This window comes from Kwoniella mangroviensis (genome assembly GCF_000507465.2).
Source record: "Kwoniella mangroviensis CBS 8507 chromosome 1 map unlocalized Ctg01, whole genome shotgun sequence".
Lineage (NCBI taxonomy): Eukaryota > Fungi > Basidiomycota > Tremellomycetes > Tremellales > Cryptococcaceae > Kwoniella > Kwoniella mangrovensis.
The window spans coordinates 5885738-5910755 of record NW_027062533.1 but is presented as its reverse complement, the minus strand read 5'-3'; the positions used below and the strand labels follow the sequence as shown (position 1 = coordinate 5910755).

At 44.3% G+C, this 25018-nt stretch overlaps 10 protein-coding genes across 10 annotated transcripts; 4 read left to right on the top strand and 6 right to left on the bottom strand.

Annotated features, from left to right (window-relative positions):
* Positions 1–679: 679 nt before the first annotated feature.
* On the bottom strand, positions 680–2562 carry I203_102213 (uncharacterized protein; the record flags this gene model as incomplete). Its single annotated transcript, XM_019146718.1, has 3 exons — positions 680–2045; positions 2179–2238; positions 2303–2562. The coding sequence occupies 3 exons, from the start codon at positions 2560–2562 to the stop codon at positions 680–682; spliced, it is 1686 nt and encodes a 561-aa protein (XP_019004251.1).
* Positions 2563–2924: 362 nt separating this feature from the next.
* On the top strand, positions 2925–3694 carry I203_102212 (ubiquitin-40S ribosomal protein S27a; the record flags this gene model as incomplete). Its single annotated transcript, XM_019146717.1, has 4 exons — positions 2925–2944; positions 3017–3254; positions 3395–3500; positions 3576–3694. The coding sequence occupies 4 exons, from the start codon at positions 2925–2927 to the stop codon at positions 3692–3694; spliced, it is 483 nt and encodes a 160-aa protein (XP_019004250.1).
* Positions 3695–4017: 323 nt separating this feature from the next.
* On the bottom strand, positions 4018–6225 carry I203_102211 (uncharacterized protein; the record flags this gene model as incomplete). The annotated part of the gene is made up of 9 exons (XM_019146716.1): positions 4018–4137; positions 4192–4415; positions 4543–4711; positions 4773–5156; positions 5213–5238; positions 5315–5351; positions 5417–5577; positions 5637–5843; positions 5919–6225. The coding sequence occupies 9 exons, from the start codon at positions 6223–6225 to the stop codon at positions 4018–4020; spliced, it is 1635 nt and encodes a 544-aa protein (XP_019004249.1).
* A 718-nt stretch (positions 6226–6943) lies between these two features.
* On the top strand, positions 6944–9758 carry I203_102210 (uncharacterized protein; the record flags this gene model as incomplete). The annotated part of the gene is made up of 2 exons (XM_019146715.1): positions 6944–7687; positions 7743–9758. The coding sequence occupies 2 exons, from the start codon at positions 6944–6946 to the stop codon at positions 9756–9758; spliced, it is 2760 nt and encodes a 919-aa protein (XP_019004248.1).
* Positions 9759–9950: 192 nt separating this feature from the next.
* I203_102209 (uncharacterized protein) lies at positions 9951–11718 on the bottom strand (the record flags this gene model as incomplete). Its single annotated transcript, XM_019146714.1, has 7 exons — positions 9951–10084; positions 10269–10493; positions 10647–10955; positions 11051–11177; positions 11244–11351; positions 11415–11486; positions 11656–11718. The coding sequence occupies 7 exons, from the start codon at positions 11716–11718 to the stop codon at positions 9951–9953; spliced, it is 1038 nt and encodes a 345-aa protein (XP_019004247.1).
* Positions 11719–12212: 494 nt separating this feature from the next.
* I203_102208 (uncharacterized protein) lies at positions 12213–15059 on the top strand (the record flags this gene model as incomplete). The annotated part of the gene is made up of 12 exons (XM_019146713.1): positions 12213–12769; positions 12830–13035; positions 13137–13515; positions 13575–13736; positions 13791–13899; positions 13968–14050; positions 14117–14183; positions 14245–14404; positions 14488–14621; positions 14712–14730; positions 14803–14936; positions 14994–15059. 12 exons carry the CDS (start codon positions 12213–12215, stop codon positions 15057–15059), a joined length of 2076 nt encoding a protein of 691 aa, XP_019004246.1.
* Positions 15060–15571: 512 nt separating this feature from the next.
* On the bottom strand, positions 15572–17766 carry I203_102207 (uncharacterized protein; the record flags this gene model as incomplete). The annotated part of the gene is made up of 3 exons (XM_019146712.1): positions 15572–15705; positions 15860–16091; positions 16264–17766. 3 exons carry the CDS (start codon positions 17764–17766, stop codon positions 15572–15574), a joined length of 1869 nt encoding a protein of 622 aa, XP_019004245.1.
* A 1100-nt stretch (positions 17767–18866) lies between these two features.
* On the bottom strand, positions 18867–20384 carry I203_102206 (uncharacterized protein; the record flags this gene model as incomplete). Its single annotated transcript, XM_019146711.2, has 4 exons — positions 18867–18904; positions 18977–19155; positions 19223–20132; positions 20366–20384. 4 exons carry the CDS (start codon positions 20382–20384, stop codon positions 18867–18869), a joined length of 1146 nt encoding a protein of 381 aa, XP_019004244.2.
* Positions 20385–21647: 1263 nt separating this feature from the next.
* I203_102205 (uncharacterized protein) lies at positions 21648–22763 on the bottom strand (the record flags this gene model as incomplete). The annotated part of the gene is made up of 3 exons (XM_019146710.1): positions 21648–21845; positions 21920–22494; positions 22637–22763. The coding sequence occupies 3 exons, from the start codon at positions 22761–22763 to the stop codon at positions 21648–21650; spliced, it is 900 nt and encodes a 299-aa protein (XP_019004243.1).
* A 710-nt stretch (positions 22764–23473) lies between these two features.
* On the top strand, positions 23474–24611 carry I203_102204 (ATP synthase F1, delta subunit; the record flags this gene model as incomplete). The annotated part of the gene is made up of 4 exons (XM_019146709.1): positions 23474–23533; positions 23689–23845; positions 24012–24304; positions 24501–24611. 4 exons carry the CDS (start codon positions 23474–23476, stop codon positions 24609–24611), a joined length of 621 nt encoding a protein of 206 aa, XP_019004242.1.
* Positions 24612–25018: the final 407 nt, after the last annotated feature.

The following is a 25018-nucleotide window of genomic DNA, read 5'->3' as shown; positions in this document are numbered from 1 at the left end:
ATTGACAGGACTCTAGGAGGGATCGACGAATGATGTTTAGGCGTGGAAGGGTATACCCATTTACAAGATACAATCCAGACACAATAATATATACTTATCAAATGGAGAAGTCTGTATTTTACAAGAGGAATGAGGATACCGAGGAAGCAGAAGACATTGATAGAGTCACGAGAATCCAAGATACAATAATATAGGTCGAAGTTATCTCACAGATACTTCTTTACGATAATGCAAAGGAGGAGTAAGAAGAGAATAAAAGAGAAGATGGAGTTCCGCAACCACATGCATCCCCATGCTACTGCTCGCTTGCATTTGAGCTCGTAGCAGACGTCGAAAGCCCTTTCAGAGCAACGTTTGATGTATGTAACGCCTTGTAAGGTCCGTGCGACTGAATTGAACTCATTCTCACAGTTCTTCGGATGTGACGGAAAGTCAGACGCGACGGTTTCAGCAACGATGTTAAAGCAGCTTAGTAGTGAAACGATTGATTTAGCGGGGTCAGCTTTGTCAGTCAGATATTATAAGTTTGCATTCTATCCCCTTCGAAACCTTTCGCTTGTGACCTTCATGGACCAGTGTTTTGTGTGGTCGTGGGGGCGGGCCTACTCTTACAACCACTCAAGCTCTAATCCAAGTAATGCGCAATGCATATATGAGTGGGTTGTTGTGATGTCAAATGCTATATATAAGCCCTTTCGCCTTCCTTTGGATCTTCGATATACCCAACTCTCCTATTTCCATCCCCATCCCCATCTCCATCCTCATTTTCACTTCCCTCCCGCTGTTTCTGACGTCTAGCATCATCTTCAAGTTGTCTCGCCAATTTTTGTTCCCTCTCCTCTCTCAATTTCCTCTTACGTCTCTGATGAATCTCATACAGTTTCTCCTGTTTTCTCACATCCTTTGATACTTTCTCATCTAACCTTCGCAATCTCTCTATGACATTATCACCGTACTTTTTGTAAATGTCATTCTGGATTTGTGGTACTGTGGTTAATGAAGCCAGATTTGAGAACACTCCATTATCTATTGTCTCTTCTTCTCCTGACAACATCGATGTGGAAGGAGCAGAAGCAGAAGCAGAAGCAGAAGCAGAAGAAGATAACAAATCTTTTGAAATCTCTTCTACGATTTTCGATATCAATCTAGCAGTGATTTGATCCCAGTTAACACCCATGATTTCCATTTCCCTTATACCCAATTCAACACCCTTCAAATCCCTAAAGCTCTCCCATCGAGTCAGGAGCACCTCGTTATATACCTCGGTCAAACATCCACTGAGATAACTTTCCAATGATATATTCTGAGCGTAATTGAATAATGATAAAACCAGATGAGGGGAATTATAATTCACTCTTAATGTTCTCAATAGATGAGCGAGGATTTTAGGATATGTAGGTGAATATGTGATTATTGATTGACCAGTTGTTCCCGTCTGAGCGTTCAGGTCGTTGTCGATACTGGCTAAAGGTTTGAAAACTCTATTCTTTGACCATTCTATCAATTCGACATCAGACGAAATCACTTCCATCTCCTCTTTGAGCATTTCAAATTCTTCTAAAAGTTCCAGATCTTTATCATCTTTATCATCCTCTTTTTCCAAATCGATAAAATGGGATCTCAAATTTCTAGCTCGATTCTTGATCGTACCGCTATTAGATTTATTGAGACCAAACTTATATCCGAATCCGCCAAGACCAGATTTAGTAGCTGAATAAGGGTCGTTTAGACCTATACCCCTCTGCGTACCATATCCTTCATCTAATCCGAAATTCGACGAATTCAACCTTGATGATCCGGGAGAAGAGGAAGAGGCAGAAGTATAATTGAGATCAGCGAATATACCAGCCAAGATCTCGTTGAATGTCTCTGCTTCCTTTGGGGTCGATCCGGCTGATCGCCTGAGACGGGAATGTACACCCCGATGTCGAGGGGAAGGGGTAGAATACCCATCGAAGGTCAGTCGGGAAGCGATGGATTCGGGTTTGGGTGGGTGACTGGCTTTCGTGGATTTGGCTTTGGAGTTGGAGTTGGATTTCGGCCATCTGTAAGAGTTGATATTTGTCAGCAATGATATGATACATATAGACGCAATGTGCGGAGGCTTTGAGGCTGACAGCAATCAAGATGGCGAAGGCAGCAAGGGAGACCGAAAGACAGTACAGAATGATGACTTACTGCTCATTCAATGTAGCGAATATCTCTGCATATTGTCTATCTTCGTCCGAAGTATTTTGACTAGAGAAATCATTCAGCGGCTCAATTGCATTGCATCTGATATGCTATTACCTAGACGACTTACGATTGTTCCGATGAATTTGCAGTCTGCGAAGATTCAGCCGTGGAGCTCATGTCTCTACTAACCTCTACTGAGCTAAACGAGCCTCCATCCTTCTCATCAATGCTTGACTTTGATCTATCTGAGTTTGCATCATTGACAGCTGACGAAGTGGTGATTTGACGGATAGATGTCGGTTGAAGAGCGAGCGCACGGCGAGTCAACAAGTGAAGCGCATGGGCTATGGCCCTTGAATGGGTTTCTGCGACAGTCATCGCCACCATCTTACTCTGGCTGCCTTTCGTTACAGAAGGAAGACTTTGTTCGATGTATGGGTTGATATCGTTGGGCTCTTCTCGGACAGAAAAGCTGGAACAACAAGAGCCGAATTCTCGTTCGGAGATTCCCTCAACTCCGGAGGCATCTGACACGTGGCTGTGACAACTCTATGCCACTCTTCTTCCCGCTGTTTTCGCCGAGTCGGCATTTTCATTTTTCACCACGAAAAATCCCCCTCCCTCACTCGATCTCCACCAAACCATAACCACCATACATTTAGTCGTCCATCGATCTCTCGTCTCTCTTTCTCTTCCTTCTTCAAGCTTTTCTCGAGGATCCATAGTTGGCTAGACAAAGGCTCATCAAGATGCAAATCTTCGTCAAAACGTGAGTCTAGTCTCCCTTCACCCTTCCTCTCAAGATTAATTCAAATCGCTGACAATTGCAACGCATATACAGCCTTACGGGTAAAACCATCACCCTCGAGGTTGAGTCATCCGACACCATCGACAATGTCAAATCCAAGATCCAAGACAAGGAAGGTATCCCTCCCGACCAACAACGATTGATCTTTGCTGGTAAACAATTGGAAGATGGACGAACCCTTTCGGACTACAACATCCAAAAGGAATCCACCCTCCACTTGGTCCTTAGATTGAGAGGTGGTATGGCTAAGAAGAGAAAGAAGAAGAACTACGTGAGTTTGCGTTGCCACGGTACTCAGCGGCTGGGACCGTTCATTCGTCCTTTACCACAATCACTTGACTTGCGTTTGCCACCTCAATCAAAGTCTTTTTTCTGTGGACCGCCTACTGATACCTTTTTTCTCACTCACAGACCACCCCCAAGAAGATCAAGCACAAGAGAAAGAAGGTCAAGATGGCCATTCTCAAGTACTACAAGGTCGGATCTGACGGTAAAATTCAACGACTCAGACGAGAATGTAAGTTGCTCATTCGCCGCTGGATCGGCACATGCAGTAAACTTCATACTGATTATCCTGCTTTCCATCGTCTAGGTCCTGCCCCCCAATGCGGTGCCGGTGTCTTCATGGCTTGGCACAAGGACAGACAATCTTGTGGTAAATGTGGTCTTACCTACACTTTCGAGCCCGGAACCAAGCCTACCGCTGCTTAAGCGATCTTTCGTTCTAGGGAATAACGAAGTGTATTGGATTAGTTGAAAAACTTCCAGTCTAGTATTGTAGTTTGATACGATATTCATGCATTACCGCTCGATTGCCGTGCATTGCATGTTCTCTGTGCTTGCATCTCGCATGCTCAGTGGACAGCAGCAGATATGAATTGTTTCCTCGCGATCACTCCATCTGAATACTGACATTGGTCAAACGAAGGATCAAGTCTGCTTCGGCGTCTGAAAGTCGATGAATGCATCAGGACAAGAAACTGCAACAGCATTTGAGATTGCGTTGAGTACGAACCCAGGTTCGCAGATATCTATTAATTCTCTAAAACCTTTTCCATGGCCCACTCAACGGTTTCAGGACTGAACAGCGGTATCTGATCATGTTTGTAACCATGAACGTCAGAGGGAACCCGGATGAGCTCGACTCCCAATGTCTATGGAAATTTACATGTCAGCATCTGACACAAGTGCTCTTTAGGTTAACTCACCTCTATCACATTCATATCAATTCCCACTTTCCCGCCTTCCAGATGAATCACATGCGATATCAGATCCGACGGCTTTACATTCCAACTTGAATCCGATGAGGCTGGTACTCCCTGGATGGCTTTATTTCGTTTCGGTTTATCATAGTGTCTCAACATGTCTAATATCGTAGATAGATATTGAGATGCTGTATATTCGGGAGTTTCTCTATCGTTCGATGAATTCACTGATCACAATGCAGACCAACAAATCAGCAGAATAATCAAGTAACTACAGATCAGATCAGATCAGATCAGACCATCCCATCCCATCATTCTATTTGACCCAGTCTAGTGAATATAGAACAAACTTACAAAGAAGCACTTTCGCTTTTAGGCTCTTGGATCCCGCTATAACGCTCGCCAAACCCTTCAGAGCGAGACAAGGTATGATCGACGTCCATAGTGAGCCGCAGGAGTATACCAGGATATCACGTTGGTTCAGGGAGTCGATAAAATCCAAATTGGGTTCCGGGTATATTTCCTATAACGGTACAATCAGTTCATGAACTGATCAAATGCGAGGAGCGGCAATCGATATCTACCTGACCGTATAGGTTGATGTAGAAAACCCTTTCTATCCTAGCTTCCAAAGGAGCTTCTTCTTCACCTTTCCTATAGCCCAAATTACCTCCTACAGCTTTCTGATCTGACCATCCTACTTCGCCTTCTTTGATCTGACCTTGTATCTGGTGCTGAGGGAAATCGAAACTTGTTCTTCTAGAGGTAGGTAAGGACGTATCAGGCGTGTCGAACGTCCTTGAATCTCGTCTGAAGTGATGGCGTAATGGACCTGATAAGATTGGTTTGGTGGATGATGATGAACTAGGCGTGGGAGCAATGGCTCCTGGGGAAGATGTGGAGACCGGTGGGACTGGACTGGTAGGATGAGAGATATTACATTGTCCTACTAGGACTGTCGAGTTTGCCTAGGAACACAGGAATATGAGCTGATGAGCTACGACGGTACATGAGATCAGCTTACTAGCTGTGCAGCTATCGTGACGGTTTCTATCGGCAAAGACATGAAGACTATGTCAGTTTGAATCATCATTCTACTGATTGGTAGATGATCTGGGATACGTACGATTCGTATTGATGACAGGAATCACTTGTACACCATGCTATACAAAAGTCCCAGCTGTTAGTCGCGAACTCAAGCGTAGCAAGATATAAATTGTGCACTCACATTCACCCCTGCTATGCTTTTGAACAAGAAGATAGCACTTGGTAAACTCCCGAACAGATCTCTTGCACCGGTCAAAAATCCATTTCCGAGTGAAAAATTCCGGAATGAGAATCGCTTGTGTGCCCTTTTCAAGCAGAGCGTTTGAAAATGGACCAAGAATGCTACACACAAGACCATCAGATTCAGTTTCGCGATGAAATCTTATTCCATTACTACCCACCGCGTATACATTCTTTCTTATCTTCGCCTATCCCATCCCATAATTCACTTCGTCCTTCTACAATCTCATGCCACAGCTCCCTCACGTCTTTCTCAGGAGCGTCAGATGGGAATCGGTAGGCTAGAAGATTGTAAATCGCCAGTCTCTCCACATCATCTTTGGCGGTCGGATTAGGTGTGAGGGGTATCAATCGGATGAGCCTTGAGCCTGGATATATACACATTCACTGTTACTAAAAGCCAATCGGAAGTTGAGAAAAATGGATAATGGAGAGTCACCCACGTATATCACCGATACTAGGACCTCCGAAACATCTCAAAATCTCTGAACTGGACCCGCCATCATCCGAAACAGGTAAAACGAACGATGGTGAATTTCCGAAAGCACTTGCAATGGAGTTGGCACCCGTACCTCCCGATATGATCAAATAGCTTAACTCCGTCGCTTTCCCTTTGCCCTTCCCATCTGCTACAGCGGCGGGTATGGGAACAGGTAGATGATCGGTGTGCTTGTTTTCGGACGATTCGATTATTGGAGATTCGACAAACACTGATCCAAAAGAGTTTTTCCTTCCTTGCAAAAAAGACATTGCCGAACCTGTAGTATAGAGAATTTGGAAAGGTGAGGATTGACAGGCTGATCGTCGAACCGCTATATACATGTATCGTTCGCTCGTGAGTTTGTCTTTCTCTATATCGTTGATCTTCCACTAAACTTTCAACCGAAAGATTTGAAAGGTGTTTATGCTATAATCGGATGCGATACGCGATACCGTAGAATCCCGTCATCTATAAAGGAAGACCTGAGACGAATTCCGAATTAACAGGTCTGGATTGGAGTCGGAAGGAAGGCTAGGTGACGCCAAAATTCGACGATGTTCTGACGAGATCTTACTTGGATTATGAGGTGGGCTCGGAAGCCACGGGGGCGAGAGGTATATACAGGACGAATGTGATATATTGTGAGCGATGGAGACGAAGACGAGGATGTGGATTGATGAGGGAGAGCACGATATCTGTTGATCGCAGGACATAAATGACTAAACTAACTCTTACGAGTATGCGTCTCATCTCATATCTCGCCAGTCGAATGGAGCCCCACCTCTAGCTTCTTCAAATCACGTGACTAGAGCATAGCACATTCACTCGATCTCAGCAGTTGGTTTCAGAAAGAATTCACAATCCATACTCTCACAGAAGATAACAGCCCGACTAAAACAAGGCATTCATCGCCTTCTGGCTGACCGTCCAACATCATTTCATGAACACCACTCTCACCTGAAAACTTGCTGCAGACACCCGAGCATCATGTCCGACAGACCCCTCTCCTTACCTATAATCCCGTCCTCACCCTCCCTTCACTCTCACCTCGCAGCCCTCGACCACCTGTCCCTCCAACTCCAGCACCTCACAACTTTCACGACCCGTCCAGCTAGGATACCCCTCGGAACCAAGGCCTCCATGTTGGGTGATATATTACATACAAATGATATTAAAGTGAATATAGGTTGTGGGTATTGGGTAGATATGACCGCCCAGGAAGCTTCGGAATATGTGAAAAGGAGGAAAGATCAGTTATTGGAGGAACACGCTAGGTTGTTAGAGGGTCATAGACGACCCGCTGCTGTGGATAGGCTGGAGAAGAAAGTATCGGACGTGAAAAGTAAAGGTAAGGAAGGGAAGAGGCGATTGGTCGATCCAAAAGTAGGATTTCATCCGGTATTCCACAAGATGCCTGAAACGGATGTTGCTGGATCTTCGAATTCATCTGCTGAAGACGAGGAAGGAAAAGCTATCAATGGAGAAGAAGCTCCTCAAGCACAGGCAAAGCAGATTGAAATACAAACCCTCAGCTCGGAATCATCGAAGACGGATTTGACAAATACATCTACTCAGAATCTTCATTCATCACGCACCGATAGCACGACTCAATCAGTGAGAATCAAGGATTCTGAACAGTCCGTTGGTTCATCTCTACTAGAGTTACTAGATGATAAAGATGGCTCAGTTGGGGCGGTGGGAGTGTCTGGAAACTCATTAGGGGACAGTACGGTGAGTCTGGAATTGTTAGCTTACATATCGGATCATACTGATAACGTCGTCGTAGACGACCAACGAAGAAGGGTTACCAATCCACGAGATCCGCGAAACCCTCTCTGGCGAGACCATTGGTCCACCTCCACCGCCTTCCACCTCAAGTACTGCTCCTGAACAACCAATCGAAGAGATAGAAGATGATTATTTCTCTCCTGAGGCTGTCGCCCGTCGAGCCGCCTTGAGAAGGAGACTGTTCAACGAAGATACCTCAAGTGAAGAGGATGAACCTCCAGTCCAAGCAGCCATCAAGGCTAAGGGTGGTATTATACGTTCATCCAATACCGTGACAGAGACATCTTCCGGTACAGCACAAGCTACTCCACCTTCACCCTCTTCACCTCCAGTGCGAGAACGTAGACCCTCATGCAGCCAACCTCTTCCATCCAAATCCATCCTCAAGCCTTCCAATCCACCCACACTCAAGAAATCAGTAACATTTGATCCATCTCTCCCCTCTCCACCCACTTCACCTGCATCTGATGAATCACTCTCTCAGATGAGCAAGAGGTTCGGGTTTCCCTTACCTCTAGCAGTATCTGACGAGTCTACTTCCAACTCAGGCGAATTCAGTGTCAAGCCAGTTCCCGTTATACCTCCTCCTCGACCGAGGAAGAGGGATGATACTAGTGGTTTTGCAGGGTTCAAAAGAGGTTTCTTAGATGGATCTTCACGTACAATTACTAAACCTCTTCAGGCGGAGTATGATACAGATAAGATGAAGGATTTATTAGATCTGATGGAAAATACAGCACGAAATGCTATTACTCCAGCAGTCACAGAAAATGCTACTTCTTCTTCGGCTTTGACTTCGTCAGATGGTGATAAAGCATTCAACGACCCACCACCTCAATCCAAAATGAAGAAACAAAGTTTATTTTCGCAAAGATTGAGTCAACCTGAAATAGATGCCTCTGCACCTAATATCCAAACGACCTCGACGACCCGAATACCTAATTTACCTAAAGTATCCGAAAGTAAGGGTACCAATACTATCAAACCTGGTGTGATTGAGAAGCCCCCTGTGGTGCAACATGGGGTGAAAGAGAGATTGGATAATTTGAAGATTGTTGAAAGACCAATTTCGAATGGGATCAAAGCTCCGATGAAGAGTGAGATTGATGTCAGTGTGGGAAGAACGAATTATACTACCATTGGGAAGAACAAACATACTAATCAAAGTAAAGTACTCGCAAAAGACAATAACGAAGAAGAAGAAGAAGATGACGAAGATGATGATGACGACGAGTTTAGTGAATATTCCACAGGAGAAGAAGATGAATACGATCTAGATCAAGCGTTATTAGCAAGGGAAGTGGCATTAGAATACCATAAGAGACAAACTTACAAACCTCTGAATCGTGATTTAGATGATCCCCATTTTAACGAATTGCAAGAAGGAGAAGGCGAAGGAGGAGAGGGAGGGGGAGGGGTAATGTTGGGATTACCTAGGATATCTGAATTTGGTGAACCGATGATAATCAATCCTAAACCAGAGGACTTAAGGAGGTTCATCAGAGTGGGTAAATTGGAGAATGGTAATTTGGTTTTAGCTCCGGGTGAAGAATCCCTCGAAACCGACGAGGAAGATCAAGATGAAGAAAATAGAGAAGACGGTGAGGGAAGGAAGGAGAGAAGAGAAAACAGAGAGAATATCAAAAAGAAATTAATGGGATTGGAAATTCCCACTTCCCAATTGATTGAACAAGAACGAACAGATAGGGAAAGAAAGAATGTGGACAAAGGGAAGAAGAAACAATATGAAGATTGGGAAAAATCATTACCACCTATTTTGTCAAGTGACAACTCCAATACTAAAAGTAATGATAATAAGCAAGAGGTAGTTGAAGATGACAAAGATAAGTCGAAGTCCAAACCACCTATAATTCCTTTGGTTCCTGAATCACCAATTATCTCCCCTGATCAATCTGTATCGACACCAACCACCACACCTGGAACAGCAACGAGTGAAGGTGTTAAACCCAAAAAGGTATCTAGGTTCAAAGCTTCTCGAATGGCTAATAACTGACTAATCTTGATTTGCAAGTTGTATCTCTGTATCTTAGTACCTTTGTATTAATAGTCAAAATCGTGAATTATATATATATATATAGTCTATATGCATCCAAAATATGCTAATTGAGGTTCGAGTTACGGTCACATCTATCTCAATGTGCGACTCATATCCTCCTGAGAGAGAACTACTCGAGTAGTGAACTATCTAAGCCACTTGACCTTCCGTGGCAAACAATTTGTCCAAACCTTCTTCCACTGCTGAGATCTTAGTTAAAAGGATCTTGATAGCTTCTGGAACCAGTTCTTCAGGGTTGTATTGACCTGTTGATTCTACGTTGACTATGTATGACGGATGGGTTGGTCAGTATTGCTCAATAAATCAATCGCAATGTTATCCCTCTTTTCAACAGATAACAAGTGATTCGCCTGATGACACTTGATCTTGTTCCTTTCCCTTTCTCCCACCTTCTCTACATCCATTCATCACACTTCACATAGCAGAGAACCCAAAAACCCCACTCACAGATAAAATGATCCCTTATCCTGTTCAACGACACCTTATCGGCGAACTCAGGATGTCTCAACACTTCTCTACTGACCGTATCCTTTCGTGGATTCTTCACTACCACTTGATCATTCTCGATCACAATGACGCCTTCGGGGAAACATTTCTGGAATTTCTGTTGATGTTCTATAGGGATGGGTTCACGTAGTATAATATGTGGTAAAAGTCGATAAGAGGCGGTCGCTACGTTCAAGTGAAATGTAAAGCGTAATCAGTATTTTTGTTCTCTAGTGGTAAGAATTCTGCGAAATTCAACCTTTGATTTGACATTCCAGTTTTTCACAACATTTGTCTGTACATATCCGTACACGAGATAATGAGACGGGATGTACTCACCAACAGGACTAAACTTGGCATGATCCATCCCCACTCCCTTCCTCGCGAAACAGTGCAAATCAATCTGTTGACCCGGTCTCAATTTACACAAGAGTATATCCCTATCTACGGGTTTAGGTTCCTTCCCTTTATATTTCCTTGATTGATCTCCTGATGGTGACCACTTCATCATACCCGTGTACACATTGGAATCGTAATATAGTTTTTTGGGGTCTTTCTCCGATTTGTCTACTCCCGGACGACGGTCGCATCGTACGGAAAGGTCGAAGACTATCGTATCCGTTTCGTGAGGAGCAGAGTGAGGTGATGCTATAACATGAATAGGGTACAAAATAAGCACTCAGATTTATTGAAGATAACAGCGACTGGAATGTGATGATCAAGAATATCCATTTGACACTTACGTCTGTACTTTAACGACCTAGGATCAATTTTCAACGGTACCAACCCAACTCTATGGCATAATACTTCATCTTGCATGATAGATGTGTTGTTCCATACGTATATCTCTTCGATGGCAACGGTAGGGACCTAAAAATCAGCACGGTTTAGTCAGCTCAGTACGGTATTCGCTTTCAAAATAGCTGACACACTCACCTCAGCAATCATCACTCTCCTCAAAGCATTCGCTATAGATGCGTCTACTCCGACTAAGTCAAATTCGATCGTTGAAGGTGTTAAGCGTTGCACAGATGTGATGAGATTCTACGATCAAGGATGATCAGTATTCTTCCGAGCTGATCATCGACTCGTGCCCAAGCAGCTTACCTCTTTGAATTTCTGTAAATTCCATGAATGATCCTCTCCTGGGTAATGTCCTGGAAATTCTGAGCCTGCGACCTATACGATCAAAAGAAGTGATTAGCAGAGATATCATGCGGCGGTGGACCAAACAGTTTTATCGGATCGATGAGATATATCCCAGGATAACATGAATCATCCCGCAATGATAGCTTGATCTCTGCTATTTGTACGTCGAGCAGAAGGATAAGAAGGAATGATCACTTACAGCACCGATTCGCTCAGGGAGAACCTGCACATGCCGTCGAGTATCATCTAGTGAGCGAGGCATTCTGTCTGATAGTAAGTGAGCGGGTTATTGCTTGATTGGATTGTCAGAAGTACCTATTGTCGAAGATAGGAATAGCAATTTTGTTGTGGTAATCCATCCCGTCAAGCACCAGTCAAAAGTCGAAAACATGATGAATTCCAACTTTTGCTTAGATGGAGGTACCATATACAGTCTCATGGCTCCTCGGTTCCTCAGGCACATTTCCGACCACCTGACCTGGTGTTGCATCGTTGTAATAGACTGCGTTTCAGCTGTTTGATTTCTTTGGGGATGTGAGCGGGGGCCCACATGTATTTACCATGAAATAAATGGATAATCCGGTTACTTTGGATGCTGCTTTACGTCCGATTTCATCCTCATCCTCGAAATAATCATCCATCAAATGTACAATAGATCACGTTGAGTGACGGACTTTCGTATCATGAACTGAGATGCCAGTAGTCAGTAGCTAGCTCATACTGCTCAGAGAAACCTAGCCCAGTAGACCGACCATCATGTCATCACCACCCAACCTCCTCTCCAGCCTCGACCTCATACCAGGTCTAAATTCTCCAGCCAATATCGTCTCACCTCATTCATCCCTACCATCCTCACCACCTTTACCAACTCATCATCAACGATCCAAAACCGCTCCACCACCCAACTTCTCACCTGCCTCACATCATAAAGCATTACCTTCATCCTCATCCGCAAAATTAGACGGATCCCCAATCATCGATACAAATTCACCTCATCATAGTCCCCCTTTGGCATCCTCATCAACCGAGACCAGCCCCAATCACGCCTCGTGTTTACGCAGGACACCCTCGTCGTTATCCACTGGATCATCCAACGGACACGGAAGGGAGAAGAAGAGATTGAGATTCACCTCTTTATCTCACAAGCATGCTGGTCCTAGTAAATCTGCTTCGACATCCGCTGCCGGAGATGTCATCTTCCCTGGACGAGCGATGGAGGAAGGTCAATATGCTTCCAAGTCGACTAAAGGTATACCGAGAGATCAAGTGGACTACCTGATGAGTGATCCTGGTACACCCAACTTGTCAGAAACGTAAGTCAGCTATCGGGGTCAATGCGTTATCATAGCTGATAAAACGTGTTCAATACATAGTGCCGATCAGATTCGAAGAACACTCTCACTGGCTTCCCTAGACTCGCTATTACTTCTCTCAACGAACCCTTCGGGCGAAAGAGATAAGTTGATAGCGGAAGTATCGAAAGCAGGTAAAGATCTAGTATGGAGGAGTCAAAATGAGAAGAAATTGTTACCTCGCGATCCTGAGAGAGCAGGTATTCTAGCTTTGAAGAGGGGCCTGCGTAAGTCCTGCTCTACCTCATCTTTCCAACGTCCCACTATAAGCACTTTACTCATAACGCACAAATTGATCGTGTCAGCTAAAAGTATACTTCATTTATAGGATCATTCCTGTTAGCATTCTCCGTTCGAGCAGGTATAAACGTCCTCCTGGCTCTATTCCGAAACCTTCGTAATAAGAAACTACGTCTTGCATTATTTCGACATGCCATATTCGGTCAAGAACCCTTCAGGTTCGGTGCAATGCTGGGAACGTTCACTTTCCTCAATACTCTTACCTTACACATGTTGAGATTAGCTCCTCCAATAGGATATTATAGGAGAAGGTTGAAACATGGTCTGTTCAATAGACCGACTTTCGGGCCGCCTGAAAGAGAGGGAGATGAAGGTGAGAGAAGGTGGCAGGCGGCTGTTGCTGGTGCGGTGGGTAGTTTGGGGTTGTTATGGGAAAGTCAAAGTAGGAGAACAGGCGTGGCTCAACAGTGAGTTGACTCTTTTCCAAATATTCAAGAGAAGGGGGTTAACTCAAGGGATATTTTAGAATGTTCGTTAGAGGACTTCAAGCTTCTTATAATCAGTATACACCCCGATTAGGAATACATATACCTCATGGCGATTTATTGGTATTTGGAGCTTGTTGTGGTCAGATCATGTTTGCGTGGTTATGTAGTCCAGAGACTATACCGAGGGAATATAGTGCATGGTGAGCTGACCTGTTCCTTGATGTCCGAATCTAAGCTGACACGATGTCGCGCAGGATCTTACAAGCCTCGAGAGTACCGGGATTCGCAGTCAATGCCAATCGGACATTGGTAAGGCAGAAGATCATCGAGCCGGTACAGGTCAAGAAGGCTTTGGAGCACAAGGTGAGCTCTTTACAACGCTTCACACCGTCTAGCGTGTGTAACAAAAGCTGACTAGGGACGCTTGTCAGGCCATCACACCGACGAATCGAAAAGCCCTTGAACAGATGCTTATCAAGCTGAAAGAAGGTTGGAAACCGTCTGTCGTACCCTGGTGAGCTTGCCACTGGCTTTGTATCATGTACCAATGAAGGTCAGAATAGCTGACGATGTCTTTCAGTGAAATGGTGCATCCATGGGTTGATAGTTGTCCCGAAACAAACCTGCGACGATTCTTCGCTGTTTTCGTTAGTAGCCTGTTTAGCTCGGCCCAAAAGCGTTTTTACTAACGCAATAGTTCTTGCTTAGCGATTCATGCTTCCGGTTTACTCTGCCTTGCATCTCATCCCGATGCTTGTCCTCCGCCGTCATCATGTCCAAAGAGATCCACTGAAGATGTTAGCAAGGGTCGTATGGGGTATAACGAGGAGTTGTTCGTTCTTGGGTGTATTCGTGTTCATCTATCAGAGTGAGTTAGCAAGCATGCTCCCATTGACATACAAAGCCATCATCCATCACATCGTTACTGATCAGCTATCTGGTTTCATGTAGCTTTGTTTTGTTTACGTATACAATCGGTCGAACAAGGTTGGGGGACCAACTTTTTACGAAATGCCTTGAAGAGAAAGGAGACTTTCTGGTTGATGGGATTTAGTACTTGTCTGTCATTGCTTGTTGAAGAGAAGGTGAGTTGTCATCACTGTACAAAGTGTTCCATTATTACGATGTCTTGGAATGTTCACTGATCTTGCCTCTTGGTCTATTCGTGAATGTAGAAACGTCGTGCAGAGTTAGGTGAGCTAATTTCATCTGGCTGACGGTTCCGAACACTAATGACAGCTTACTTGAATTGCGTTTCTTATACAGCGATGTATGTCCTACCTCGTGCACTCGAATCAGCTTGGTCCAGTGCCAGAAAGAGAGCTTGGGTACCTATCGTACCATTTGGCGAAACGATCTTGGGGGCCGTGGCAATGGGTATGGTAATGGATGCTTATAAGGTTAGCTTGTCGTTTTTCCTGAAATAAGGTATGAAGCTGAAGTTTCATATGATATAGCACCAACCTGATGCTTTGAGTGGGATAGTTAGGAGGTTACTGTTCCAGCTTGTTGGACCTGTGTAAATGGCGAAAGAATACCTTCAAGAGTATTCAAATTCATTCGATGGCGATGGATCTGTGTATGGTTGTCAAGATTGTGAGAATGGAGAGCTCCTTGCAAAATGCCTGATCGATATTGGAGCGGTATACTGGGATCATGTAATATATAACATACAGCACTTCGAGTTCATCGGACAGATGGAGAAGGCACTGTGTCGACCTTGTGTATAATCCTGCGGTCATGAGATTTTTAAAAATCTTATACATTGTACAGTACAATCAATTGTAAAATGTATATTTACCAAAAGTTGCGCCTAGCGATCGTCCCGATCGTTAAATGCTAAATGATAAGATAAAAGGTAGAACGTACATTTCATAAACATGCAATATTATTGAAAATCTACCATGCTGGAATGGAAAATAGATATAAAATCTATATGTATTTCCCCTAATATCGAAGAAACCAAAATATCCAATTATCTGATGAATCGATGATCCAATCTCATGTTTACCGTTATCAATGTTCGTTGCAATACCTAAGTGAATCCCCTGATACCCAATACCCTCCTTACGTCATTAACGAATCTCAAACTGTCCAAGACCGGTATAGATTGAAGGAGAGCTTCATCATTCGGATCGGAAGTCCATCCTTCGATGGGTAGAGCGTTGGCTATAAGTGATCCACAAGGACAACTTAGCATGTGTTCGTATATGGGTAGATCAAACTCCATTTCATCCATTTTGATTCGATGTGGATTACAGTTCCCTTATGTCTCCCAAACTCATACTCAAATACCAAACCCAAACTCATACTGAGAACTCACCTTTATTCCAATTATAGCTTACCGGACTATTATCCATGAAACACACTCTGCTCAGATCCTTCTCCACCAACGCCAGATCCTTGATATAACTCCCATTAGGTTGTAAGTGACATGATTCCCTATATAATCTCTTGGCGAACAGGTTCCGACCTGCATCCAACCATTCGATGACGGGGTCGGCATACTCTGGCATGGAGGCTGTGAAGATGACGAGGGTGTACCATGATGCGACCTATGAATAGGAAAAAGATATCAGTATAAGTCAACAAGTCGACGAATTCAGCATAAGTTTGAACTGAACAGAGGATGATCGTTTATTATAAAAGCTTGAGGATGTTAGGGTATAATAGTGGATAAACAGAAATGATGAATGTGAAAAGAGAATGAACTTCAATAATACTAACCTTTTTCAAAAAATGATCCACATAAGGTCTTTTATAAACATGATACATTGTTGATCTCCCATTCAACACGACTTCGACCGAATGTCCTTCCCTACTTCCAACACCTTTAGATCTATTCTTGCTATTCGTACTCATCAATCCACTCAAGCTCAAACCCAATATCCCTCCTCCGCCTGACGAACCGGCATTGATCGACAGTGGACGCGAAGTGGAATGAATAAGTGTCTCGTCAAGATCTAGGATAAGTGTTTTCTGGAGGTGGAACGGTGTAGTGATATGCCGAGGTATCTTCATACCATTCCCATGTGCGTTGGTAGTCGACAACAACGACGAAGAAGTAGAAGAAGAAGTGGAAGTGGGATTGATGTTCTTGGTGCGAAAGATGATTGAATCATTCTTACTTATTGGTGCGGGTACGCTCGGATCAAGGATCGAGGTCGATATTGGATTAGCCAGTATACCTGATTTTCTCACTTTCTCTGGTTTCGGTTTCACCTGTCCTTGCTGTTCTTTCCCTTGGTCGTTTCTAGTGACGATCTTGGGTGTAGGATTCGAAAGTATAGAGGTGGGAGGTGATATCAAAGGTTTTTGTAAATTCGTTATACTCTGTCTATGATGCGGTGGTAACGGGTTTTCACTATCTATCGATGTATCGTTGTTGGAAGGAGTGGTATTCGGCGCAGACTTTAAACGGAATGTGAAATTTTTGGGATTCCTATCCTCATTTTCTTTCTCTTCAAGATGATTGTGATCATTGATCGTTGTAATTGCAAAATCATCTTCTGAAGGAGGTGGTTTATCCAAAGAAGGTTGATCGGATGGTGCTCTAGTGACCAATGGATCTATCCAATCTTCTTCACCTTCTCCTTCTCCTTCTTCTTGTTCCGTTTCATTCTCATTGGTTTCTAATAAATCACGTTCAATCTCACTACTTGATCCTTCCTGTTCGACTTCACCTTCGAGTTTACCAACTTGGTTATCTGGTACGGGGACACTCGGACTAGATATTCCAGCAGAAACCATCAGACTTTCCCCTAGTTCCCTCAAACCATCCGCCGTCGTCTTGTTCCTCTTAGACCTAGACCGACTCCTACTCCTCCCCGATCTGGTCTCACCCACCAAACTCCTCCAAAACGCTAACAATATCGACCATAGTACCAGAGCTATGCGGAGGATTAATGGAGTAGTTGGAGGAGGAACCTTGATAGATGAATAGGTGGTAACTACCTTTTTACGTCTGCCGTTCACAGATCCGACTCCATTTCTGGTGGGATTACCATTGGAGGAGGTCTTGTGCCGCCTCTTGGATCGAGGAGTGGGAGGGAGGTTGTATAACCTGGGTGTGGATAGGGGACCAACACCGGTAATTGAGCTAGAACTGCCAGGTGGAGTGACTGTTCTATTCAACGATGGTTTCGAAGATGAAGAGGAGGAGGAGGAGGAGGATGAAGGAAAGGATATGAAAGATGAGAGGTAGTAGTCTAGTCGACTTAGGGTATTCATCTGCATTGTCGTTATAGACATTGTCATTAGATCATGTCAGCAAATGGCGACGTAGATAGCATAGAGACGAAGTCAACGAGATAAATGAGTATTGCGGATGGGATAGAAGAAAGATGAAGGAAGAAGACGGCTTCTCTCACCTTGATCGTTATTTTATATATGCTATATCATGGTCTAGTACAAGTCATGCAGTAGTGTTCGAGTAAGGCAGGTCGTAGGTAAGGGCTGAACTATATCCGAAAGATATAAGGATTTGTACTGGTATTATCGATGATTAAAGTTGGGCCGAGTCTACGTACTCGCGATGAGTACGATAGATGATGGCCGATGGAGGTCGGCGTGAGGAGGATCACTGTGATGCCCAAGTGTATAGTATGATGTTTCTGTATACTGACATTGTTGTAGTCATTTGTCTCTGTCTTCTTGGTTCATTCGATTTCCCGGAACAACGCGATGACTGATACCTGCACAACGATACACACAACTGCATATAACCGGAACTTTACTCGAGTATCCTGAAATGTGCTAATCGCCCCACTCTGTATAATCGTGGGGACAAACCCCATACAAATGCCAAATGCTAGTCTACAACTACATCAACCTCAGTACGGTGCATTGATTCAGCTTGACGCCAATGCTTATATGCAACCGCATCACATCATATCATATCCATATACATCTCACAAGCATATACAAATAAGATAAGATGTTATATTCATTCATTTATGTTTATACGATTTCTTCCTATATAGTCTGACCAAAAATTAGATATGAAAGGTATGATTTCACTCTGACAGATCGTTACTTCTTCATGTCATCTCTCCAAGATAGATCCGAAATGAAAATCATGAAAGAGATAGAGATGAGCAAGCTAGATACATCAACAGTGAAATCACCTTTCACCTTTGAAGGGGGAAAAGAGGCGAGAGGCGGACGAGTTGTGAATGAACAGATATGATCTGGGGTTTTAGGGTGTTTTTGCTGTTGGAAAGAAAGACGGACGACAGGAAATTGAGGAGACGGGCGAAATGACAAAGAGAAACAATGATTTTTTAAACAAGTCGATACTGGAGGGGAAGCTGACGATATGAGGATTGCACTTAAGCAGCCTCGGCACCATCTTGGTTTTGATTGACTCCTATTGAATTTGCGACATCTCGTCAGCACAACGTTACCATAAATTACAAAGTGCGGGAAGTTTGATACTCACGTCGCTCTTTTTCAGACTCGAGTTGAGAGTAGAGGAGCATCAAGGCTCTCTCGGTAGATTCGGGAGTACCTTGAATGGTGAACATCCTCTCGCCGGTCTCATCGTGGGGGACTTTAGCGATGGAGATTCTCGAACCGGAAAGTCGTCTGATCTCAGTGATCTTAGCACCACCTCGACCACTGTACATGGGTGAGAAATGAGATTAGCATGAATACTTCAGATTGAGTGAGCCACAATATAACTTACATGATACAACCGACCATATCACTAGGGATAGAGATGTTTTGAGTTCTGAGGTTAGGATCATTGAGGTTGATTGGAGGGTTCTCGGATTGTCTTCTGTCGGCTAACGCGGCTCCAACTCCAGCTCCAGCTGCACCAGAGATGGAAGCTCGGGGAACGGCCGAACCTCTTCTCTCACCAGTAGGGAAGGGGTTACCGAAACCGGCAGCAACCGAGGTCCTTCTAATTCCTCCAGTGGGGCCAGTAACAGCTTGAGCACCTAATCCACCAGCTAATACACCGGCATCACCAGCCGCACCAGGGTGGTAGAGGACGGTACCGGCTCTTCTATCGAAATCCTCTTGAAGGCATTTAGCAATTTCAGCTACAGCAGTTTTGATAGCATCTACTGATCCTTGAACTTCTACTACCCTTTCGGTAGATTGGGGTAACATCTCTTTAGAAGCTACCATCCTTGCTCCAGACAGATCCTGGATCTGCTTGATCTTGAGACCTGATCGTCCGATAACGGTACCCATCAAATTGTGAGAGATGAGCAATCGAATAGAAGTGAATGATCCAACGGGTGGAGGAGGTAGGGAAGAGTCCGAGAGGGGAGTTTCAAGAAGAAGTCTAGCTACTTCTGCATAAGCTGAAGAGACAGATTCGAGATCACCCGAAACGGAGAATACACGATCTTGTACACCTGGTACAACTTTTGAAACTCCAGCTTTAACACCGGTCAAATTTCTAATATGAGCGATGGTAGCTCCGGCTTTACCAATGATGATACCTGCTTCCTTGGTAGAGACCAATGATCGAAGTGAGAGGGGGTGTTCACCATTCTCGTTGGTACCGTTGGCATTGGCGCCGGTAGTAGGGGAAGCGGCAGAGGGGACGGTAGCCTCTTGAGAGGTCTTAGGGGAGACTTGATCTTTGATAGGTGTAAGGAGAGGGATGACGGGTTCGTCGACAATATAGTTCGGGAGAGAACGAGAATGCACGGAATTGAGTCAGCACAGGCATATTAGAGGATGTTACAGGTTGATCATACAGCAGAGGGAGATGAAAGAGGAAGTGAAGACAGGAGGGAGATTGGATATGAAGATGGAAGGCGGACAGCAAGATGAGACGAGATGACGAGTGGTTGTTGCAGCTGGTACTTACCAGGAGCGATTTCAGCCATTATGAATCGAAGGAAATAAGGTTAAAAGAGACTGAGACGAGTCGAGGAGAGGTTGGGTTGGGATGTAGGATGGAAGAAAGAGGTCGAGGAGCGGAGTCGAGTTGGGGGAAGGTGAGGTGAGGTTGAGCGTGTAGGTGAAGGTGAGTGAGCAGGTGGCGAAGAGAAGGTAGATGATGAGGTGAAGAAAGGAAAGGAGGGAGAAGGGGGATGAGAAGGATCAAAGGTGAATAGTACACAGTACGAGTAGTGAGACAGTGCGGTGTGTGCTTTGTGGGTGTGTGCGCTTGACAATTTAGAGTGGAGTGGAGTAAAGTGGCAATGTCCGCGAGTGGCAAATTTCAAATCACCTCACCATCCACTCGTACCATTCACCGGAGCTTATGTCTCACTTTCACAGTAAACCTGAGAGGCATGACTACCAGACTAACAGATAGCCATTGCGTCTTCGCCTGGTATACTACATGTGATGGCCGTATGCGTGTACTCACTACCAAGCGCAGAGTAAATGATCGACACGAACGTCACTTGCCTGATTCGGAAATATAACCTCGTCGCATTGATTCAGTATCAACAGGATTAAAAGGGATACTGAGGTCGGTTTTACGACCCCGAACCGAGAGCAAGCTGAACATGAATCTTTGACCATGCCTGAGACAACGATAAAATGACGGCAGCTGGAGGCAGCCTGCTGTTGTACTTATTGGCAGGCGATGCTGCTTCGAACCAGGTACCACGACTATAGTATAAGGACATGATAGTACGTCAAAGGGAAACATAGACTTTCGTATGAGTCCAAATGACTCTACCCATGGCCATCATCCTTGTCTACTGGGTCATTAGAATACTGCCGAGTCACTCGACCACCGAGTCATGGCTAGGTAGGTAGGTTCTTAGCTTAGGTCGGTGGGTGCATGCGCAAAGAGTAATTTAACCGAATACAGCCGGTTAATCCGGTTCTGCGCCACTAAAGATATCGCTGACGCAAGAATGAAAGAATCATCGTGCCCCTTTGTCACTACATTTGACTTGGCTCATTCCCAAGTAAAGTAAGTCAAGATGCAACATGGTCGTAGATGTAAGGCGAAGACATCTAATGAATATGCACTGTGCCCGTACAAAAATATCTATGGAAAGGAAATGGAATAAGAACAACAATATGAATTTCGAGGGACGAGCCAAAGTTCGATACAAAAGGATGGAAATTGATACAAGGGCAAAATATGAGTTAAGCTGATGGTAAGGGTGATGAACGAGAGGACCATTCTAAACCGAAGTAGTCAATCCCGATCCTATATCTACTCCTGCTTGACCAGGAGATACACCATCGTCTCCACCATTATCACCTATCTTACTCTCTTCTTCCTTTTTCATCTGCTCAATCTCTTCCGCAGTCAAGAACCGACCTCCTTTACCCCTTGGTCGCGAACAGGCATGACGATGTCTCGATTCGTGCAAGTATGGCTAAGACGCGCATCAGTCAATCGTATTAGCTTTGCTTGTGATGATGATAACAATATCGATGATGATCATCTCACCTTTCTAGATCTGACCAACCTATTCAACTCTTCCAGCCTCGCTCTCGCCAATCGTCTTTTCAATATTCGATGATACTGCTTCGCATTGACATATAAAGGTTCTTCATTATCCACCTCCCCATCGACTTCTAATGGTTCCTCGCCATCATAATTCCCATGAGTGAGGTCATCTTGATTTTCATGTTCATTTTCATTCTCGATTTTAACCAATTCATCATCCTCGTTATGAAGCCCATGTCCATTTTGGTGTATACCTCCGTCGTCGTCATCATCATCATCATCCTGTAGATAATCTTCACCAAATGAGGCGGGATGAGCTTGACCCCCATGTGCATTTCCATGGGAGTGCGCATGATGATGGTCATGATAAGTGGATGGACCAGGTTGACTGAGATCTAAATCCAAAAAGGACGAAGTGGGATCATCGCCATCGGGAGTGCCTCCAGGAAATGGAGAAGAGTTGGTAAAATTGGGTGGAATAAGTTGATGAGGGTAATGATGTCGTGAAGAAAAGGATGATGTGGATGGTGTATTGGATGTTTGAGGTGGTGTAGGGAAACTATAATTTCCTAGACCTATTGCAAAATCAGAACGATTAATTAGCTTGAGATCTGACACGTCAGAAACTTTGAGATCGGGAGATATCACATTGTTCTTGGAGTGTGGTCGATGTAGATATGAAGAACAAAAACTTTGTTGTGGACATTGTAGACTCACCACCATTCTTCAGATCGAACCCTCCGTCATAACCCGTCGAGAAACTCGGATCAGAGAAAGTCGGACTAGGTGGATACGATCCGCCACCATTTGGTAATAAGGAGAACAAAGGTAATGTGGTGCTCATTGTGTATACGCTGTATGTATTCTTCGGGTCACCGATGTGTGAGGACGATGATGATGCTGATGTAGAACCGAAAAGGTCGGAAATATCTGGTGATGAGTGGTTATTTGTTTTGTTGGTATCACTGAGAAAGAGGTATCGATAAGATAAAATCGACGGAGGTGGCCAATTATCGAGTATCGATGTGAATGGTATATCTATCTACGATGGCAAGCTGATGATGATTGGGTATTGATACGATGATTGTGATATGTTGATTATGGTTATATAAATATAACTGTGATTGCTCCTCCTTTCCTTTCCTTTCCAAATGGCAATAAGCGAGCTTAACACGCTAGTACCCCCAGTGACCGTTGATGATGCTTTCTCGCTCTTCGTCCGAAAAAAAACTGAGATTTAGAGATGAAAACAAGAAAACCTCGGATGGAACCGGCCGGCCACGTGCGAGTCAATCTCCTTGATCCGGAACTATATCTGCCACATTGTGATATACCGACGGTGTTATATCTCTCTCATTCTGTGTGGTAAGGGAGCTGGCCGTTCCGTGAGAGGGTGAGATGGTGAGATGGTGAGATGGTGAGATTGGCTGTAGACTGTAAGTAAGCTACTCACTCACTCAGACAAAGTAGACGACGTCAAGACCGCTATAGGTATCATCATCTTTAACCTCTATCCTCCTATACTCCCCACTCATTCATATCAATTCAGCAAAAATGGCTTCCGCAATGAGGTCTGTCCTCTCAAGAGGTTACGCAACCGCTTCAGCTGTCAAGGTGGGTATCCTCATATTGGCCCAAATCTTTCGGCCGTGGAGACTGTCATGATGTTCACTATATCGACAATATCAATATCATCATCATCAATTGACGATAATAGCTATAACATGCGAGGTGCTGATTGACCTTTTGATTTTTTATCGTCACAATAGGCTCCTATCCAACTCAACTCCCTCACTGGTACTTATGCCACCTCGACTTACCTCGCTGCTTTGAAGAAGTCTCCCAAGGATTTGGAAAGTTTAGCAAAGGATATTGAAGCTTTCGACAAGAAGATCAAGGAAGATGCCAAGGTATCTGCTTTCATCCGTGAGTGACACTTCTCTACACTACACGTCCTTCTACTCTATCAGAATGTAATCAAAGAAGAACACTTGATATGTGTTTTTTAAATCGTTATACAACTATATAAACTATGTCTGTATCAGACTGAATAGTATATTAATCTCTTTCTCTTTCTCTTTCTCTCAAACAGAAAACCCCACCCTCTCAGCATCCGAACGAACCAAAGCCCTCTCCTCAGTCGTTCCCTCCGGCTCTTCCCCTATCCTCCTCAACCTCCTTACCGTTTTATCCGAGAACGGTCGACTCTCATCCGCCCCCAAGGTATTCGCGGATTTCGGTTCTCTCATCTCTGCTTACCGTGGTGAACTCGAGGTTGTCGTCACCTCTGCTGAACCATTAGATAACAAGGCGCTCAACAGGATTGACAAGGCTTTGCAAGGTACGGAGATCGCTAAGGGAAAGACTTTGAAAGTTGTTAACCGGGTGAGTATATGATTCAAGGTGGTTTTGACATCGAGAGATGAGAGATGGGTTGCAGAGGGATAGTCTATACTTTGACCGGATAGATGATCATATGGGGAAGAGTTCATTTTAGTGATATCATTTCGGAATGTGGAGATCGGCACGATACCTGGGTTATTAGTCCTAATTTGCTTACTGACGTTCACATCGTCCGCAGGTCAACCCATCAGTCATCGGTGGTCTCCTCGTTGACTTCGGAGACAAATCAATCGATCTCTCAGCTTCTTCCAAAGTCAACAGATTCAACACTGCTCTTACCCGTGAGTAACATGAAGTATCTCTTCGTATAGGAACATGCTGATATATCGTTGTGTTTTAATGTATACAGAAGGTGTATAAGTCAAATATCTTGATCGATTCCGATTCAGTCGAATAGATAGTAGTTGATGGATGGAGGATACACAAACAAAAGAATGACAATGAAATGAATTGCATTTGCTCGGCTTGTCACGACATCGTCGTCATACCTGGTGGCATGTGAAGTGAGCTGAACCGGAAGAAGCAGAGGAAATGAATCAATAGCACTAAATGGGGTGGTCAGATGTTGCACACCGTCTTGTGCTTCTGGTGTGAGGCTGAGAGCATAATCTGTTGCAACTCATCTGCCGATCGGATCGGTATATGCTACAAAGAAGGGTGCTGACGCATTCATCAATCACTGTTCCCCTTCTTTTG